A 16,049-nucleotide genomic window follows, 5' to 3' on the forward strand; every position below is an offset into this window, starting at 1 on the left:
TCTGCATGTGCACTCCCACAGACAGTCTGTGACACACACACACACACACACCAACACTATCTCCATATGCATCCTCACACACTCAGCTGGTCCCTCCACCCTGCAGCCGCTCTGTGCTGCCTAGCTACCGTCTCCACTGACATCACATGCAACAGACATGTTAGTTTTTGTTTGATATCAGGAAACTAAAATTAAAATCTGAAATGTTTACACGCTCTTTGTGCACTGGGGATCTCACAGGATTTCCCTTCAACAGTCATACCAAAGTCATAGTCACATCAAATCAGTCACCAAAACATCCTTTTATCAACTGTAAGAACATGAGAACAGAACAGAATGAAGGGCTTTATGTCCCAAACAGACCAGGAGAAGCTGATTCATGCTTTCATCTCCAATAGACTCGACTGCTCCCCCCAAAAAACAGCTCATCAAACAGCTGCAGCTCGAGTTTTAACCAGAACAAAGAGATCAGATCACATCACCCCAGTTCTTAAGACCTTACATTGGCTCCCAGTCGGCTACAGGATAGATTTTAAAGTTCTGCTATACTGGTCTACAAACCACTGAATGGTTCAGGTCCAGAATACATGAATGACATGAATGGTCAGATAGTGGAGCACAGAGTTCAAACCAGACACGGTGAAGCAGCATTTAGCTGTTATGCTGCACACAACTGGAACAAACTACCAGCAGAACTGAAACCAGCCCCAACTGTAAACACTTTTAAGGTTAAAAACATTTCTCTTTTCACGTGCTTGTGGCTGAGCTCTTTTTACGAACTTTAAATCGTAATTTTGGATTTGCATTGTAAGTCCTCTTAATTGTTTTAATATTCTTTTTTTTCTTGCTTTTAACTGTATATTTGATGTTTACAATCTTTACTATTCTGTGTTATTTTAATAACACAGAATATAATAAGCACGTTGAGTTGCCCCATGGTATGAAATGTGCTATATAAATAAAGATGCCTTGCCCTCCCCTCTTTCTATGGATAAATATGACTTTTTATATTGATTTTAAAATGTTTTTAATAACTTGTAAAGTCCCTGTTGAGCCCTGTCGCCCTCTCAGATCAGGAGGAAGGAAGTCTTCTTCTGCTTCTTCCCAGTTCACCTTCAGTTAATAAGAGCTATCGAGCGTTTGCAGTCTGAGCTGCTGAACTCTCCACCTGCTGAGATAAGGTCTGCTTAATCTGTTAATGCTTTAAATCACACTTTATCACTTTTTTCCCCACAAAAGCTTCTATTGCTGTTTGAATTTCAATTAATTGTGACCGTTTTTACAGCTTCATTGCTGTTTTTACAAAAAAAAATTAAGGAACCCTTCTTCCCTAAATCTCTCCACGATACATCACACTGAATTAAAAACAAATAGTATCTGCAGCAGCTGTCAGATTGAACACACTTCTCCATGAATTTCCAACACTTAAAAGCCCTTGAAACAAGTGGATCTCCTCTGGAAGTCAAACAACCAGTCAAAACATCTCATGTTTTCATTTAGAAAAAAAAAGGTTTAAAGACTCAACACTGAACTGTTTTCATGACAAGGACGAGCGTGTGTGGTCTTGTCCACAGAGACAGGCAGTCAGATAGCTGTTAGTCAAACACTCGGCTGCAACACAAACACAGAGAAACGTCCACTTTCTTTTTATCCAAATCTGTGACGTCAGCAGAGTGGAGATAACGAGAAATAAGTTTGAGGAAGCCTCCTGTTCGACTTCCACTCTGAGTCACGGCCGGCTGTCGATACCACACGAGGACTCATCAGTTGTACAACCGTCTCATGAGGAATAAGGGATAAGATTTCCATTCATAATAAACAGATGTGTCAGTGTGTTCATCAAAATAGAATTTAAAAAAACACGCATTTTGGAGGATGAGCATTTAAGGAATAATTATTTGAGGTCAATTCAAATCAGACTATTACTTTAAATCAGATTTTTTTAGGGAATACTCTGAGAGTCACACTGACAAACAAACAAAGAGACGAACTGACCCAAAAACACACACAGGACACACAGTCGTCTGGCCGTTGTGGAAACCCCACAGATAAAACTGGGTTAATGTGATGCACTGAGGAAGCCCCACAGTGATTGACTGCAGCTCCAACCTCCACCAAACAAACACACAAACAAACAATGAACTGAGTTATTACAGAATATCACATGTTTTTATGACCTTTTACAATTTTACATACAACCGAGACAACTTTATACTCTTTGTACTTAAGAAATTACCTTACCTAATATATTGTATTGTTGTTTTTAATGTTCTGGGCCCCCTCCATCATGTCTGCTGTATATTATGAAATTAAATTAGATTTTGGATTTTAAAATGATTTGTAAATAAATAAATGAACGAATGAGAGAAGGTGAGCAGCTGCGATCGGCCTTCTCATCAGGAAAAGGGAGGAGACTGTGGCTGATCTGTCCCACCCTGGACTCAAACTCTCCATCAGGGACCAAAACCTCCGTCACGCTGCTAAAACTGTTTTTTCTCTCCACTGCTGCTGAACAACTCATAAACAAAACCAGAGACCCCCAACCCCTCCCCTCCAGTAACACAACTGGACAGTTTCCCTGGATGCTTGAACATCGCACTGTGTGTCCAACTGCACAGCAGAAGAGGAACTATGCAACATTTTTACCTTAATTAAACAGCTTAGGAGTAATTGTGATGGTTAAATAAATGAATAAAGCGACCCGGTGTCCCAGCTCTCGTTTCTGTGGCACCGCCACACAAACGCACCCCGCAACCTGTAATCTCTTGTTTATGACGGATAAAACTACACAAATATACATGGTAAAACTAACTAACTAACTAACTAACTAACATTATGTACCGCTCTAATGATTGCTTTATCGCCGGCTTCGTCGTAAACAAATGCACATGGCCGAGAGGAGGGTTAGCAAATCAGTGAAAAGCAACCGGACTTGCATAGTTCGTCTTTTATATGTTGTTTAGTATAGTTTATTCTTTTGTTTTATTTAGTTGTTAAAGTATTTTGTATTTGTACTTTGTGCTTTCTGCTTGTTCTTCACAAATACACCACCTGGAAATGTATTGTAAGTGCCATGAATATTTGGCGATAAAAGCTAAATTCTGATTCTGAAATATGTAAAATCGTGAAAAACGAAAATTTCCAAAAAGCCATCATTAATGTTTTGTTCAGTTTTTTTAATATTGTAATCAGGGTGTCATTGAAAAAGAGAACTTGCTCTCAACTGGATTCCCTGAATAAATAAAGGTTTGAATGTCATTAAAGAATTTTCTCATTATGCAGAGACACAGATAATAATAAAACTCAGAATAAATCTCTCTCACTGTGTCAATATCTCAGAACATTTTACTGTTAATAATCTAATTACTCAGGTCAGAAACTCTATTTTCACTGCAGTATTTTTCCACTGCAGTTCTTCTTCATTGTTGTGTGTGTTGTGCGAGTGCGACACACATGTACACAGAGGCGGCGTGGTGCGATGACAGGTGGCTGACGGGTGTGTTCTGTTGCCGGTGCCGTGGATGTCACACCTGAGGTGAGACTATTCTCTCACACTCTCACCCTGCGACCGCACACGACGTCTTTTAGCTTCTTCGGTGTACGAGCCTGAAGCAAACACCGGTTACAGCCACGTAACTGATGTGATGTCACGCCCCCGAACCTGAACGCAGCGACCGGGATGACGGCGGTGGGAAGGTGGTGTGTGCACGCTCAGAGGCCCACACTGTAAAACATCCATTCAGTAGAGAATCATCCTAAAAAGGAGCTACTTGTGGTGAAGACAAGAGGTTATAATACGTCATCAGGGCAGGATGGAAACTACAGTGAGTCTCAGTAAGAAAGTGATGAGACGGGCCGAAGCAGAAAATACGAGAATATACAAACTGTGACTGTCGTTTTGTGGTAGGACAAAACGGTACGGAAGTAGTTTCGTACCCACAGCAATTGTAATGCTGAATAGTAAGGCCACAAGGTGACGTTGTTCATATCGAACTTTAGTTAGATCCAGGGAGATGTTAAAGCACTTTTCTATGACTATATTTATTTTTTGGGATAGATGACAGTAGCAAGTGAGGCCACGGCCCCATTCCGGTGAAAACAAACTGCTGGCTTTGACTGGCGGTAAATACAAATCCCGCCATAGTCTGTCTTGATTTCCTGCAATGGCTAATGTTTGTCAGGCAGACAGCTATATCATGTCATTTTACTGAAAAAATTAAAGATTTAGGGAATGTATGTCCATAAATCCTACCGGAGAATGACCCCACTCAGCGGCGGGAGGTGAGGTATATAATGCTGATACATGTCGATCAACGGCTGTCGTAGTGCAGTGGTTAGAACAGTTACCTCAGATGCGGGCGGCCAAGGATCGAAGCCTGTAACATGTGCAATTTTTTTTCCCTTGTATATTAGCCCACACATTATGTACAATTTTAGAACGGACCTTCGGAAAATTTCGGAATAGCAGACCTTCGGAATGGCGGTCGCCCCCCCTGAATGGTTTACCACACAAGCACATAGGCTATATGGACTAGCCGGGTCCCACAGCTTGCCATTTTTGTCCATTCTTCATAAGGCCTGAAGCCATAAATCTCTTCTTTTCCTGTCCCACTCTCTTAAGTGGAGTAGGGAAAATCTTATGTTAGGTTCTTTTAAGTTGTTCAACGAACAATATACCACACAACAACTCTTTGGCATTGTGGTTTTTTGTATTCGCACCTATGGAACACACCGAGGACTTCCCCTTTGTTTTCACCGGCGAGGGGGCGTGGCCTTTTACGTGACATAGGGTTGCTGTCGTTGTATTGTTCTTCTATTGTGTGATTGTCTGCCATGATGTCTGATGTCTTTTTATATTGGGATTGCTGAGTTCCCGTCTGCACAACAAATTTACCGTCTGGTAGGACTAAAAAAGAAACCTTGAACCTTGAAACAAGAGCTAAGACTGGTGCAACCATCATTATGTCACAATGTGTTATGAAGGCAGAACTAACTGGTTAGCTGAAAAAAAGAGCAGCAATTGAAACAGAAGAGGAGTGGTTCTTTACCCCTCAGGAGTCAAGTCTGATGCTGAACTTGCAGCTTTTCTTAGTCAATAGCTGTTAATGCTAAAACTAATGATGTACCAAGGGCTAAAAGGTATAATCCGCTCCTTTAAATGGCAAAATATTGGAAGAATCAACACATGAGGACAAACCTATAGCTGAGATCTGAGCTCAGTTCTTTGAGAAAACAACCACGAGACCAGAGCAGCGATGGACAGGCCAATGAATACCTTTCTATCTGACTTAAAGAAGTAAAATCATCTCATCACATGTACATTTTTTCAGTTTTTTTCCAATGTTAAAAAAAATGAGTATTGTGGACTTTAATCTGTCTTAAAATAACTTTTTCACATCCGATGTTAACGTTACGCAAAAGAGAAAAACACTGAGCGATGGTCCTATTTAATCAAACAGGTGAAGTGTTTTCAAACATAAAAGCAATTCAGGAGACTTTTTCAAAAGAAAACCCTTTCAGTAATCAGCGCTAAAGGAAAACTAAATGTAGCAGCAAAAAATAAAGATCCATCGTCATCGTTTTTCCCGCTAAAATAGCGATGGATTCGTCCTACCTGTGTGACCTGAGTGACCTTCTCTGTGACGTTCTGCGTGCGGTCTTTTATCTTGCTCGGCGCGATGATTTCGATCTCCGTGGGCGAAGGAGGTCTCATCCGATCCGAGCTGAAGGTGAGCGTGACCTGAGGGATTCGGCCGATGGTTCTGAGTCTCATCAGATCCGAGTCCGACGTGGAGTTCAGAGCGCTGGGCTTCAAGTCTGCAACAACACACAGAGAGAGAGAGAGAGAGAGAGAGAGTTACCAACGGTTACCAACTCATAACTTTAGAGATCAGGAGGGGGAATTAGACTATATGTGGTAAAAATAAATCCTAATATCTGAAAAGTAAACATGACATGACATTTTTTAAAACGTTCCCGCCGGTGCAGCTCATAAAGAGCAGACTTGAAGGACATAATGAGCATAACCAGACTTTAAAACAAATAAAAACTGTTTTTCTTCTTTCTCAGTCGCTTGTTCTTGGCCTCGGTGGGACAGATTGCGTTTTGCCTCAGAGACACAGATGGACATTCAAATATGGTGAAAATGAAAGAGGATGCGACAGACAGGGTGAGAGATACAGGGTGGAAACTGTGTCCTCTACATGTATACGTATATAAAAAAATATATAGTTTCCTCCTCACAAAATATTTCCCCAGGGAGACGGAGAGAGGAGGAGGACAGATGTGCAGTGATGAGCAATTTTAACACAAACACACACACACATACGCACACACACACACACACACACCTACACAATCACACACACACACACACTGACAGAGGGATTGATCAGTTCATCTCCGCTGGAACAACCATGAGGCGGCTGCACGTGTTCACGCTGCAGCTCCGTGTGTTATGAATGTCAGAGAGAAGATCTGAGCTTCGTCTCCGTCCGACACAAACAAACACTTTAGATTCTTCCAGTGGGACGTCGTTATTGTCGAGGTGGAGACAATCTGTCACTAGCTTTTTCTTTTTTTTATATAGTTGTTGTTGGTTTTTATTTAACAGGTTTTAATTCCTACAACAGATATTACACACCATGACCCTGGGAAATACTTGTTTTCACTGGTGAGCAGGAGTTTGTTAAACTCAACTGCATGTAACCATAAGAAAACACTAATGCTTCATCTGATGTAATTAAGTGGGTTTAGTTAATTAACCCACAAAAGACCCTATAATAAATGACAATTTTTTGATTTTATGATTAAAACTGGACTCTGATCAGTTTCAGATATATTTTGTTTGCAAGCAAAACAGTGATGAACAAAATTCTGATTTCTTCTATACATGCTCACCCACTCAAACACAATTATTTCACATTAATACACACCCATAATTTTATTTTGACTCTTTTTGTTGTAAATGCAACAAAAAGAGTGCTGTTTTGTTGTTGTTTGTTGTTACTTTCTCTCTTGTATAATGCATATTTGTTTGGGGAGGTGTTTTTCATAAGCCTACTGTATATAGGGTTTTTAACCTCTCCCGCACTTCCTATTCTTGTTTCATTTCTGTTTTTGTAATTGTCCTTATTTTTTATGGTGCAGAAAAATAAACTAAACTAAACTAAATTAAATTTCCGTCAGAAAAATGAAGACATTTCCCTTAAACCCAGTTGTTAATGTTAGTGTCCATTTGTAATGCTTCTCAAGTTGTTTAATAATGTGATCATTATTAATCTTAATAAACAAACAATATATCTCAGATCAGAGCTCTGTTTTGAAAATGTATTGAGTTGATAGTATGATGAGTCATTTCTCTGTCACATTTCATCTCCTACATTTGGCCTATTTTTAATTATTTAAGATGTACACATGAATTTACATCATCAACGAAACCAAAACATGTGGATAAAATGGTGTAAATGAATGAAAATGTGGATTATCAATATCTTTTAGCTTCTTGGAGAGACAAATACATAATATAAATGAGACCTAATGTCCCTTCTACACTCACTGCTGTTGGTTCGGGCGTCTCCGGGTCGGCTGTTCCACTCCGCCCTCATGCCGTCGAGGTCGTCCAGAGACGAGGCTCGTCGGAGGCTGCGCACGCTGTCCCGGGAGCAGCTCCGAGGTAAAGTCACGCGGGGGAAGGGGATCCCGGGGTCGAGCCGGTCCGTCAGCAGGGAGCGGCGCTTGGTGGACGACTGGGCCGCGGGAGAGGGCGGGTCCAGGTCCTGCTCGATCAGAGCCTCGGTCTCAGACTGCATGCAGCTCTCCTTGGACGGGATGCGAAACTCTTTCAGAGGAACGTCCTCGCTGTTGGGCTGTCGAAGAAATTAAAATGCAAAAATAAAATCAAATGCAATAAGATAAAATACCTTGTTTCTTGTATTTTATTCATTTAGAACAGATGTTTACGGCTGCACAGCATTCATAACATGTGCATAATGTGTGAACAGCTGCTGCAGTATTTGAATGTTTTATTTGTATGTTTTTCTTTTATAAGCACCTTACAGGAGAAGCACTCATAAATTTTGTTGTATATTTCTGTGATACAACATCAATAAAGACAATCTTGAATCTTGAATCTTGAATTTCAGAAATTTATATTCACAGCAGAGAAGAATGTCTCATCCCTGCCAAATTCATGTCAACATGTAAGTCAGGGGCCGGGTTTGGCCCAGTTTGGTTCCGTTGTCAGGTATGGATGTTTTTAGGAAACAGTTTCTCACAAGAGACGTCCAAACAGAAGTGAAGGAAGAGACTGAGAGCAGCAACATGAACTCAACGACGGGCGGTCAAACAATTCACTCTGTGTGTAGTTGAAGCCTGAATCAAAAGAGTTTGTTGTCACTGAATAATGTGGTTGACGGGTGTTTTACTGTTTAGTGCTCTTCATATATGCAGTTAAAGGGATAGTTCAACATTTTGGCAAATTGGCCCATTGCCATAATCGCTATAGTCTTAGCAGTAGGTTCGTTACCTTTAATTGTCGGTGCAAGCTATTTTTAGAACGGCGGAGCAGAACTGCGAGCTGCTCAGAGCTACGCTACAGAGGCTGGTTTCTTGGTTTCCCTCACCCCCTGACGGGAACGCGCATCAGCGGTTTCGCATGAATTTACCTCTAAAACAACTCTGTCTGGTAACGTTGTGTTATTATCTCATAGCGTGGTGAATGTGCAGGTCACAACTTGTCCACCAGAGCGTTTTGGAGTTGTTGGATTGTGTATTTGATGAGTTTGATGAGGGAAACCAAGAAATCCCATGAGCCTCCGTAGCGTAGCTCTGAGCAGCTCATGGCTCTGCTCCACCGTTCTAAAAATAGCTTGCACCGACAAATAAAGGTAACGAACCTACTGCTATGACTATAGGGATTATGGCAATGGTCCTATTTAACAAAATGTTGAACTATCCCTTTAAGTGTCAGTGTAGAGGCAGAGCAGATCGCTAGAGCCATAGTATGCATGAAACTGTGTGTGTGTGCACCACCTCACCTGCAGGTAGTCCACCACGACTCCTTCAAACTGATCTTTGGAGAGTGAAGCTCGTCGCATGGAGCGCAGCACGGGCAGCCTCATCTTCAGCCTGCGATTCTGACCTGAGGAGAAAAACTCACTTACTTACTTACAACAAATCATGTTTAAATGTCTTTGTTTAGGACTAAAACCCAATGTGTTTCAACAGCATCACACAGTGCATGGTGCATCTGTTTTAGTTACTGTAGTAATGAAAACAACCAGAGTGACGTCACGTGACACGGATCAATCAGTGGAATTAATGTAGATGTCTTTACAGTAAATCCATCCTTGGGTGACTCGCTGCCTGAGGCCGGATTTCTTCAGCGTAGGATCAATTAACTCCTGGAAGTCGAGGATGAACATGATGACGTTGCCCTCCTCGTTTTTGACGGGGACGACGTCCACGAGGCAAGGCCTGCACGTCCCTGTGGACAAACAGAGAGATAAAAGGTTAGAAGAAGGGGGCACTCGGATTTGAACCGGGGACCTCTTGATCTGCAGTCAAATGCTCTACCACTGAGCTATACCCCCGATGTACAAACACGGCCCAGGCCATCCAATCTGTCTTTTTTTCTTTATGAGGTCACGGTTTTACAGGGGGAAAAAACAACATGAGGGAAAGAAAGAAAGAGAGAAAGAGAGAGAAATGGAGGATGAAAAGCAGGGACACTAAAAGCTAAAAAAGGTTAAACGAGCAACACTTCCGTCAGGTCTAACTTCACACTGCAATCAGTGTGGTCTAAAAATAGATACGGGGGGACAGGGCAGAACAGACAAACACACACACACACACACACACGCTGTCTGACAGGAAATATAGTGTGGTGGTGGAGGTGAGGAGTAAAAAAGAAAAAAGAAAAACAGCCTGTCAGAGAGTTATTCTGCTGTGAGTCGGAGTCGTCGTTTGTTTCCACTGGTTCAGAAATGTTTCTGTGCCTGTTCAGATTGGGAGCGCAGCGCAGTGGGAAGCAGGAGACAAAACAAATAGATGCTTAGTGGATTTGAGCTGGCGTGCTGATCACATTTCCATGACAACAACAGCTCTCTAGACTGCACTCCTCATGCCCAAACGGCCAAAGTAACAAAAGACACGTGTGTGTGTGTGTGTGTGTGTGTGTGTGTGTGTGTGTGTGTGTGTGTGTGTGTGACAGTGTGTATTGTATGTGTTTGGGTTTATGATGGGTGTTACTAAACGTCACCGTCCTGAGCCCAACAGCAGCAGCGTGTTTGTTTCACCAGATCAAAGAATCGAGAAGACGCTGCTGCGACTGGTGAGAGTCAACACGAAGCACTCGGTTATAAATGCCATGCAGCGTATGATTGCGGATCAAAACGTCTGTGCTCTGTTATGTCTTTTTGTGTTTTCTCTACACTTGCTTGTTTTCTCCTTTGTTACTGTAGCTCATATCTCTTCAAAATCAGAGCTTTTGCACTTAAAGTAAATATTGTAGATTTAAAAAAAAAAAAAGCACAATGAGGTTTGGAGAAGGGATTTAGATTTAGATTACAAACCAATGGGGTGAATGGGAGTAAAGAGAACCAGGGTTTGAAGACCAGATTACAAAGACGATGCCTCGGTCTCACCGGGGAGGCGACTCAGTGCCAAGAAAAACACACGATGGGTTTTAAAGTCTGATTACAAAACCCTGATTTGACAAGAAGACTGATTTTCAAGACTGCGGAGCGACTGTAGTGGTTTTCCAAAAAGACTAAAAAAAAAAAAAAATGGGCCTATGAATGTCTGCCACACAAGAAGACAGGCTGAGATTACTTTCTTCAACACTGATTGTTGCATTTTAGAGGGATAGTTCACCCAAAATTCAAATTTCAGTCATTATCTACTCACCCTCATGTCGACTAAGGGCTGGGAGAAGTTTCAGAGTCCTCCGTGCCTTCTTGGAGTTACGGGGGGGGAGGTATTAGTCCATATGATGGTTGTGCAGTATTTGTCCATATGATGGTTGTGAATGGGGCTGACTTTTCTTCGTCCAAAAAGACACACCAAAAAACATCCAAATACCTCCATACTGCTCGTCTGAAATGTCCCTCTTGTATTGAATTGTTCCGAAAAAAATTAAATAAGTCTATATTTTAAGCTTGTTTGCAGCTGAAGCTCCCAGTGTCTCAGTTCACTGCTCTTCCTGTGTCAGTGCAAATCTCGCGTGATTTGCACTGACCGGCGGAACAGTTTCTCATGTCGGGGCTTCAATACAAGAGGGACATTACAGACGAGCAGTATGGAGGTATTTGGATGTTTTTTGGTGTGTCTTTTTGGACGAAGAAAAGTGAGCACCATTCACAACCGTCATATGGCAGTGCAGTGCTGCGCGGACCCCCCCGTAACTCAGAGAAGGCACGGAGGACTCTGAAACTTCTCCCAGCCCTTAGTCGACATGAGGGTGAGTAGATAATGAGTGAAATTTGAATTTTGGGTGAACTATCCCTTTAAGCATTTTATTTCCCCCACATTGTTTTTTTTTTACCTTCCTTGGCGTAGTACAGGATCTCCACCTTGCGCTCCTCGGAGCCGAGCAGCGCCTGGGCCAGCTGGGCCAGGGCGCTCTTCATGGTGCCGGGTCCCACCAGGAACTGGCAGGTGCAGGGCTGCGTCATGATCTCCGCCCGGGTGAAGCCGAACATCTGGCAGAAGCCCTCGTTGCAGTAGATGATGCCGCAGCTCTTCATCTGGGCGTTGGCAATGAGAAACTTGCGATCTGAAAAAAAAACCCCACAAGTTTAGTGTGATAATGTCATTTAAAAAAGCAGGGAATACAAGTCTAGATATGTGCAGTGACTGTGGTAAGAAGTTATAAAAAAGCATCAGAAACTAATTTGTTAAAACCAGTTTCTTGGACATTAAGAAAACAAACATAATCTTCTGTCAAAGCAGAACATTTTTTAACATTTAATAGGCCTATTTGCACATCCGAAAGGTTAGATACAGGTGCGTAGGAAAGCATCACTCACATCTTGAGAAAAAGAAAAAGAAAATCCCGCAACACTGCTCTTGTAAACCACCACCTTTTAATAATGAAAACTAATAAGGTATCTTGATTAGATCATTAGACAACAGCGAATGACGTGTGACAGCTAATAAGCCGATGTTTTCATTCCCTGAGTGAAATGTTTGTATAATATGGGGGTAAAAAAAAGTGTCTAATATTTTTTGCACTGTGTCTGTCATAGAGTTTAGTAGGCTAATGCATATCTCTTGCTTACGGACACTAGTTATTTCATAGTGTCATACTTCTACATCACACCTGTGCACATTGAATGGGTGGAGCATTGTCTATTTTCTTTTCTATCTATTTCTTTTTTTTTATTCCACAATGAATTGTTTGTAGGCTAAGACTTTTGATGAAGGTCCATAGGAACGAAATGTCAGTTTTCATTATTAAAAGGTGATGGTTTGCAAGAGCAGTGTTTATAATAGCCTACAGTACTGGATTTTTAAAATAATGATCAAATAATGATGATAAGTCTAATAAGAATTTTTGCTTTGCAGAGTAAATACATTTAGCTTTAGCTATGCTGCCTGTGGCTAACTCACCAGTTAGCTTAGCTCTAATGATGCTAATCTTGTGTTTTCACTGACAATGAAAGCAGTGTTTTGTCAGGAGCTGGTGTTAAAGCTTCACCCATCACTTTGTTCTCATATCTACACCTCCTCATGCTGAACTGAAGATAAAATGGACAACAGAAACTAGTAAAAGTTAAAATGTGCAATGTTTTCCACTAATGGAGGCAGATCTTTGTGAATAAAAGAATAAAGTTTGATGCTAAATTTGTAATGCTAACGTTAGCTGTGTAGCAAAAAACACAAGTAGCACCGTGAAATTAAAGCAGAAGTAAGCAGAATGTTTGTGTTAATATAAGTCTTAAATAGTTATATCTTCCGACTGCAATCACTTAGTGTTTGGTCTGAAACGCGGGTCTGTCAGTCACTCTGCTCTGCTGTAAGCCGAGGAGAAAACTTTCCTTGTATCCTACAACCTTTATCCAATGAGGAGAGAGAACGGCATGAAGGGCTGTGTGTGCAGCCAAGGGATGCGCGTGAATGTGGTGACGTAGGGACGAGGACCAATAGATCCATGACGAGGGCGGGGGCTGCTAACTCCGTCGGCTGATGGCCAAACGACTGGTAGATCGCTTACTTCTGCTTTAACAGTGTGGTTTATATTGGTACGTTGTAGCTCTCCAAACTTCACAAGCTCCTCTATTTAATGATTTACTAACATGGTGCAATCATATTTTACATCATAGAACAAATGTTAATAAGTCTGACCACGTACAGGTGCATCTCAATAAATTAGAAGAGCATGGAAAAGTCGATTTCCAGTATTTCAAGTCAAATCGCCCCAACTAAGTATTGAGTGCATATAGATTCAGAAGGCCAACTTTTCCATATTAAAAATGCTTAGTTAATTGGTCTTACTCTTATTCACATTTTTGAGATAGGCCTACTTACAGTAATTTTAGGTCTTCATTAAATGTGAAGCATCATTAGAAATTAAATAAAGACATGAAATGTTTCATTCTGTGTGTAGGCTAATGGGTATATACTGTAGGCCTAGGCTATAGTATTAGTTTCACTTTTTGAATTGAATTACTGACATAAATAAACTTTTCCATGATATTCTAATTTATTGAGATGCACCTGTAGCTTTACTGTTGTTTGGCTTTGTGTGGTACAAGGATTAATAAAGTTTCAGATTAAATCCAGCTACTCACAATAAATAGAAGTATTAGAAGTATTAGAAGTACAACAGTACGATTTATGTTATGTTATGTTATGTTATGTTATGTTATGTTATCTTATCTAATCTTACCTTATCTTATCTTAATGATGGCACCGTCAAGTCAAATCAAATCAAATACAGTAAAGCAGAGGATGTTCGTCTCCTGCACGTCTTTGTCTCTGATGAGGTCTACCATCTTAATGAACAGCACTTCCTCCTCCTCTGCACTCCACAATCAGCTCAAGTGGAACTAATGAAGTCCACCTTTCCATGGCGCTAATGCCATTAGCGTCACAATTTCTCCCCGGAGGCCGAGGAGGAGCAGGTGGGCACTTCAGCATAATATAAGAGCTTGTGTGGCGTCACGCGTGCTCCCTCCCAACCTGTGGGAATTCACAGGTGGTTGACGTCTGTCAGGATTTACCCACTGAGAGTATAGCTGACTTTTCTTTTTCTTTTCTTTTTTTTAAACTGGTGTACTGTGGAGTCATACACAATTGCAAAAAGGATTTATGGGTTATTACTATTTATCAGAATCAGAGGAGGAATTATTGGCCAAGTATGATGCATGACTCCGGTTTGCATAGCTCTCTGACGTTCACATAAAAGTACTACAACAACAACTGAACAATAAGTTAAGAATAATAAGAATAAGAATAATACAAAAAATAGTTCAATAAAATAAGATAAATAAAGTAAAGTGGCCACTGGCCAGATTGTACTGTACAGTCACACATAGTGCAAATAGACAATGAAGTAGTGCCATGGAAATATATAATAAATGCTGGAGTTATGAATGATATGTACATTGTATGGTTATGAATTATTTATTATTATTCAGGTTGATTGTGTATTATCCTTGAATACTACATACATTTTTACATTTTTGTTATATTATGTAGTTTTTATGTGTCTTATTCTTGTGTTTCCATTTTAATCAGCCAATTAATGCAGCGTTTACATGGAGTTTATTTGGTCAGCTCACACATACAGTGCATCATTACTTCTTCAGATTGCACAAACTTTGCATAGAAATGTATTTTTGAACTGGGGTTGGCTCCTGAATGCATTGTTGTTTACCCATCAGCAGATGACCCTCACTATAGGAGGTCAGTCCGGACAATATGTCAGCCACAACAGTATCGGTTATTCCTGGACTGTTAAAAACCTCCGATGATGATGAGTATCTCAGAGTTACACTCAGTTGCACTCGGGAAAAAAAAAAAAAAAATCCTTAATAACAATAACAATCCCATGGCTTATATACCATACACTTCCTGTTATTGATGAGTGTAATGTACGTGGCAGTGTCAACAGCCTCGCTATGCCAAAAACACACACGCCGCCCGTCCGCCATGAAAGTGAATTAGGACAGTTTTGTTCGAAGGCTGCTAATGGAGGAGTTCAATGAGGTAAATGAAAAGTACATACATAACCTCTGCAGCCTGTGACTGGCCCTTTTATTATCCTGTGGTGGAACTGGGTTAAACAGCTCTCCCCTGTTTGCTGCCCCCAACACAGAGGGGGGAGACAGAGAGGGTGAGAGGGTGAGGAGGGGGGAGACTCTTCTCTCTCCGTCCCTCTCTTTAAAGTAAATGGGTGAAGCTCCTCTGGTGGAAAGCACATCCTGTCCAAAGTCATTATCTGGGGCTCACAGCAAAAAAAAAAAAAAAAAACACACACTGATCGTCACACCGTTGCTAAGCAGCACCACTGTGGACACGTGCACTCACCTGGCCGTGCACGTGGCCACGCGTGCACACACATACACACACATGCATGCACACATTTGGGGACATACAGTAGAGGCATTACATAATAGATCTTTTCTCCAAGGAGCGCCACATTTTTCAAGCTCTGGCCCCCAGATCGGTTCAGACTGACACTTTTCTCCATGTTTGATCAGGACTGTGTGATTTATTTTATTTTTTTCTTCTGTCGGACACATCAGGTCGTCACCGTGAATGATCCACAGTGAGATAAAGTGAGCCGGAAGAGGGGAAATGTGTTGAAAGAGGCGAGAGAGACAGACAGAGAGGACTGTATAGACTGTGTGGAGCAGCAGACTATGTATTGATCACTCTCCAGTTGTTGTGGAGCTTCTTTAATCTATGAATTGTATTGAGCAGACTTGACTGATGCACAAACAAACACACACACAAAAGGAGAGAGGCCTTTAGAGGGTTCAGGCCAGAGGAGAGGGGTGGGAGTCTGTCTTTTTGTGTGTGACAGAGAGAGTCGTTGCAGG

General features: G+C 41.3%; 1 protein-coding gene and 1 non-coding gene across 3 annotated transcripts in view; both read right to left on the reverse strand.

The window, feature by feature from the left end:
- Nucleotides 1–16,049, reverse strand: part of kcnh6a (potassium voltage-gated channel, subfamily H (eag-related), member 6a) — a 38,262-nt gene that overhangs the window by 20,876 nt on the left and 1,337 nt on the right. The window contains exons 1-6 of one of the 2 annotated variants that reach the window (XM_085783624.1): nt 13,892–14,034; nt 11,546–11,776; nt 9,338–9,487; nt 9,039–9,142; nt 7,559–7,868; nt 5,615–5,817 (exon numbers count right to left, since the gene is read on the reverse strand). In XM_085783624.1, coding sequence (XP_085639750.1) covers nt 5,615–5,817; nt 7,559–7,868; nt 9,039–9,142; nt 9,338–9,487; nt 11,546–11,747 — 969 coding nt within the window. In that variant the 5' untranslated portion in view covers nt 11,748–11,776; nt 13,892–14,034. Of the gene's footprint in view, nt 1–5,614; nt 5,818–7,558; nt 7,869–9,038; nt 9,143–9,337; nt 9,488–11,545; nt 11,777–13,891; nt 14,035–16,049 lie in introns of those variants that run through there. The other variant, XM_085783623.1, reaches the window with a different exon arrangement.
- On the reverse strand, nt 9,522–9,593 carry trnac-gca (transfer RNA cysteine (anticodon GCA)). Its single transcript has one exon. It is a non-coding gene; the product is annotated as a tRNA-Cys (tRNA).

This window comes from Trachurus japonicus, chromosome 8 (assembly GCF_045865225.1).
Source record: "Trachurus japonicus isolate A0001 chromosome 8, Traja_1.0".
Lineage (NCBI taxonomy): Eukaryota > Metazoa > Chordata > Actinopteri > Carangiformes > Carangidae > Trachurus > Trachurus japonicus.